Source organism: Pseudopipra pipra, chromosome 16 (genome assembly GCF_036250125.1).
Source record: "Pseudopipra pipra isolate bDixPip1 chromosome 16, bDixPip1.hap1, whole genome shotgun sequence".
In the NCBI taxonomy this organism is placed as follows: Eukaryota; Metazoa; Chordata; class Aves; order Passeriformes; family Pipridae; genus Pseudopipra; species Pseudopipra pipra.
In genome coordinates this window covers 1,551,387-1,556,049 of record NC_087564.1, presented here as the reverse complement: position 1 = coordinate 1,556,049, position 4,663 = coordinate 1,551,387, and the positions used below count along the sequence as shown (strand labels likewise).

Sequence of the window (4,663 nt, the reverse complement as noted above, 5' to 3'; positions counted from 1 at the left end):
TGCCTTTTTTTTTTTTTTTCCATCTCCTTACCTCTAGTTTCCTGACTTTGTTTCCAAGAGTTTGTGTTGCAGCTTGGATCATTATTTGTTTGTTGAGCGAGTAATGAATTACTGACTGTTTGAACTAAGCTCTCCTATGTGGTGAGTGAGTTGCAGCTCTGTTGTAGCTGTTTTGGGCATGGAAATGCATCTGATTCCATGTGCTCCTGTTCGTGCCTGAAGTAGATGTCTGCTGGAAAGGACGTGTGGAGGTCAGACCCTGGAGCAACGATGTGATCCTGCCTGATCCTTTCATTCACAAAGGTAAAATAGTGGTGTCCAAAGCTAGGAGTGAATGGTTATTGCATTGACGTCAGAGTTTACTGGGGTTCAGGTATTACCTGAAATTTGGGAAGAAGGAAGCGACTGGGCTCTAGATGTGGAAGGCCCTGACCCCATCCCTGCAGTGTCTTCCTGCAGCTGCAGTGCCATTCGTTAGTGCACTTCACTCCCATCTAATGCTGCTAATTAGTCCCGGCTTTAATGCTGCTCCAGCAATTTCCGCCTTGGAAAAGAGTCAACAGCTAAATTTAATAATCTTAGTGCCTTAATTCTGACTCTCAAATGGCAACTTCTTGTAAAGCCAAAGATCAAGAGGCTTCCGGAATTAATAAAGACCAACCACCCTCTGATTGGAACCACTGCGTTTTTATTTTGTACTATAAATAGAATTCCCCTCTATTTCCCATTCCCTTACACAGGTAAATGAAACATGTAGCTGCATGTAACTCCATCCAGGAAAACACCAGCCCTACCAGCTTGTACCCACGAGGTAAGGGAGCTGTGTGTGGAAGGCACTCTGCGGTGGGTCCCGTTGCATGCTGAGCACTGCCCCTGGTGTTGGTCCTTTCTGCCATCTCTTCACATCCTTTCCTCGACCTCTGGTATGTGAATGCTCCTCCTGGATCAATGGCTGGAGCCATCAAAGCACATCTTCACTCTTCTCCAGCAGCACAGGCACGTAGGTGAGCAAATGATGGTGTTGGGTGGTGATTCTGGACTGAGATGTGCAGCACACCTTGGGTTTTACAGAGCTGGTTTTCTCACAGGACGAGCCCATCATTGATCAGTTGTCCACGGTGGAACTGTCTGGCTTATCAACATGCAGCTGATGTAACCAGCTCCTGCTGGTCACCTCAGAGTCACCTGGACTTTCAGTCCCTCTCCTGACAGCCGGACGCAGTTTCAGGAGCGACTACGTGAGGATATGTTGAGGAAACTGCAGGTTCTACTGAGTTCTGGACTTCAGGCACTTCACTGTCCTAAGGCTTTCTGTCTTGTTTTCTGTTGGGCAGGGCTGAAGAGGGGGAGAAGGTTTTGCTGTAGTCCTGACAGACGTGTTTTCCACTGCTGGTGGTGCTTTTCTGCGGTGTTTGACAGCAAGCAGTGTGGCTTCGCAGCATGGCTGGGGCAGAGGCATTTTGGAAGCATTTTGGAAGAGGCGAAGGAGGGCAAGGATTTGCAGTGATCTGGTTGTCTAACAAGTGCTGCAGCTCTGACTTGCTGCTCTTAAGGAAAGTTTCTAAAGTGGAGGGAGCGCTGTGTAGTTAGTTCCGGACACCAGGACTGCCAGCTCCTGGATGGACATCTCCTTGTTGAGGTAACTGTCGTACTGGGCCATGGTGAGCCTCCCGCTCTTGAGGGCGTCCTCAATCGAGAACTCCCGACCAGACTTCCTGTCCAGGATCACGGACGACTCCCCGTTGGGACCCTTTATTGAGATCTCCTCCCAGTCACATTCCTGACTCTTCAGTTTGACAAACAGGCTCCATTCAATGAGGCCAAACACATGAGCTTCCTCTGGAGACATCTCTTTCCCCGTGTCAGGGTCAATGACCACGATGGAGCGCCTCAGGTGGTTCTCCCTTTGCTCCCTCTTGATAGCCACTGTCTTGAGGCGATTCTGGAGTTGCTCGATCTCTGCATCTTTTTCTCTGGACAACTGTTTCAGGTCCTCTAACTCTCTTTCCAAAGCTTGGAACCTGGAGTCCAGGTTTATTCCACTGTCCACGTGGGTCATGTTTCTTAAATCCTGAGCTTCTGTAGCTGTGAGTTCAATCTCTGACTGCAGTCTCCTTGTTTCCATCAGCAGGTTCTGTTTCTCGAGGTGTAGTTTGTGGTTTTCCTCCCGTAATAAGTCTAGTTCCTTTGATGACTTGGAGTTGTTGAATTCTACTTCGGACAGCCTGGTTTCCAGGCGGTTGATGTCTGCATCCAGCTCCCTCTTGCGCCTACTTTCTTCCTCCAGATTGTTCTTCAGCTTTTGAATCTCGTACTCCGTGTCTCCTTTGTCCACTTGGACACTCTCTGAAAAGACCACTTTCTCTTTGACCTCCATCTTTTCCAAAGAAAGGAGCTTCTTTCGCAGGGCTTCTAGTTCTGTTTGCAAGACTTGTCTCCGGTGCTTCTCTTCTTCTAACTCCAGCTTGAGGAGGGAGTGCTCCTTCTCCTGCTGGGGATCTTGCTGAAGGATCACTTTCTGCTTCACAGTCACTCGTTCTGTCGTCTCCCTCTCCTGTTCTTCCAGCTCGTTCAAGCGGATCCTCAGCCTCTGCACCTCCAGCTCGGCCTCCCTGCGGGCCTGTCTCTCCTTCTCCAGCTCCTCGAGCTGCCGCTCCAGCTCGGAGCGTCTCCTCTGCAGCTTGCGCAGCTCCTCGCGGAGGCCGTCGATCTGCTTCAGCTCGCTCTCAATGCTCTGGGAGAAGGAGTTGACTTCAGCTTTCAAGGCAGGATCTTGCTCATACTTCACTACTTCCTGCTGGACCACTTTCTCCTTCACCTGGGAAAGCTCTTCCTCCTTCTGTCTCACTTTTTCTTCTTGGAGAAGCCGCTCCCTCTCCAGGTCGATATGTTTCATCTGTTCATCTGCCAGCTGCACTCTCAGTGACTCCACCTCCTCTCTGGTCTTGGGGTCTTCTCGAAACTGCAGAATTTCTTGAACAACTTCCTTCATTTGCACTTGAGGTTTGGTATCTTTCAAAGCTTGTATCTCTTGTTTCAGCTGGTAGATCTCCAGGTCAGCTCTTTCGATAGCTCCAGTCCTCTCTATGATTTCCTCACGGAGCCGCTGTAGCTCCTTTTCGGTTTCTGGATCATTTTTGTACTTAATGACCTCCTTAATGACTTCTTTGACTTCTACCAGTGGCCCTCTGTTCTTCAGAGCAGCCAGCTCATTCTGGCAGCTCTTCAGCTGTTCATCACCACCGCGGTATCTCCTCTCCTGCTCCACCAGCTCCAAGCGAAGGTTGGCAACTTCATTTTCAGCCTTGGGATCTGGGCGCACAATCTCACGCACTTTCTCCTGAACAACCACCTTGGAGTTCTCTTCCTCCAGCAGCTGAATCTTCCTGAGCAGCTCAGCCTTTTCCCGCTCGTTGGAACGACCCTTGGACTTCTCATCTTCGTACTGGCGCCGGAGCTCGTTCACCTCCCTCTCAATGGCCAAGTCCTTCTCTACCTTCAGCACCTCCTTGACGGTGATTTTGCCCTCGGCGATGGCCCGTTCCTTCTCAAGACGTTTGAGCTTGTCCTGGAGGAAGCTGAGCTCTTCCTCGTGCTTCTGCCGAAGGGCACTCTCCCTCTCCTTGTTCTCTTGCAACATCCGGAATTCCATCTCCAGCTGGGGGTCGTTCTGCAGCTTCAGCACCTCCTTCTCCGTTACCTTCTCCTGCTGTTTGTTCTTCTCGCTGGACAGCACAGCAATTTGTTGGCGTAGGAGGATGACTTCATTCTCCCTGGTCCCTTCCTGTCTCCTGAGCTCTTCCAATTCTTCTTTGAGCTTCAGGATTTCATCAGCTTGAGCCTTATCTTGTTCAATCCTCAGCACCTCTTTCACTATGTACTCCTGCCCTCCCTCCCTCTTCTCATGCTCCAGAACACGCAGCCGGATTTTAAGAGCCTCCAGCTCATCCTGAAGCACCTGGTTCTTGCGCTGCTCCTCTGCCAGGTTTTGCTGCAGCCTGTGGAAGCTCTCCTCCAGCTGAGGGTCAGGCACCTTCTTCACCAGTTCTTTCTTAAGCACAGTTTCTTGGGGCTTCTGGTTTTGCAGGTGGACAATGTTGTTCTGAATGGCTTGGATCTCTGCTTCGAGCTGCTGCCGACGCTGAGTCTCATCCTCGAGCTCTTTCTTCAGCTTCCAGACTTCTTCCACGGGCCTCACGGATGATTTGGTCTGGGCAAAGTCTTGTGTCACCTGAACCTCTGGTTGCTGTTGGTGGAAAAAGAATGTGTAGTTAAAAACCCCCAATTAATCATACTTTTGGTGCTTACCATACAATCACAGAACCATTTAGGTTGGAAAAGACCTCCAAGATCATCGAGTCCAACCTGTGCCCGATCCCCACCTTGTCACCCAGCCCAGAGCACTGAGTGCCATGTCCAGTCATTCCTTGGACACCTCCAGGGATGGTGACTTCACCACTGCCCTGGGCAGCCCCTTCCAATGCCTGACCACCCTTTCAGTGAAGAAATTTTCCCAGTATCCATCTAAACCTTTCCTGGCACAACTTGAGGCCGTTCCCTCTCCTCCTGTCCCTTGTTCCCTGGCAGCAGAGCCCGATCCCCCCCGGCTCCCCCCTCCTGTCAGGGGGTTGCAGAGCCAGAAGGTCCCCCCTGAGCCTCCTTT

The 4,663-nt window shown here is 50.8% G+C and overlaps 1 protein-coding gene across 1 annotated transcript in view; it reads right to left on the bottom strand.

Moving 5' to 3' along the window:
• Positions 1 to 668: 668 nt before the first annotated feature.
• PPL (periplakin) overlaps positions 669 to 4,663 on the bottom strand; it is a 28,449-nt gene continuing 24,454 nt past the window's right edge. The window contains exon 22 of the mRNA XM_064672518.1: positions 669 to 4,246. Coding sequence (XP_064528588.1) covers positions 1,562 to 4,246 — 2,685 coding nt within the window. The 3' untranslated portion in view covers positions 669 to 1,561. The remainder of the gene's footprint in view (positions 4,247 to 4,663) is intronic.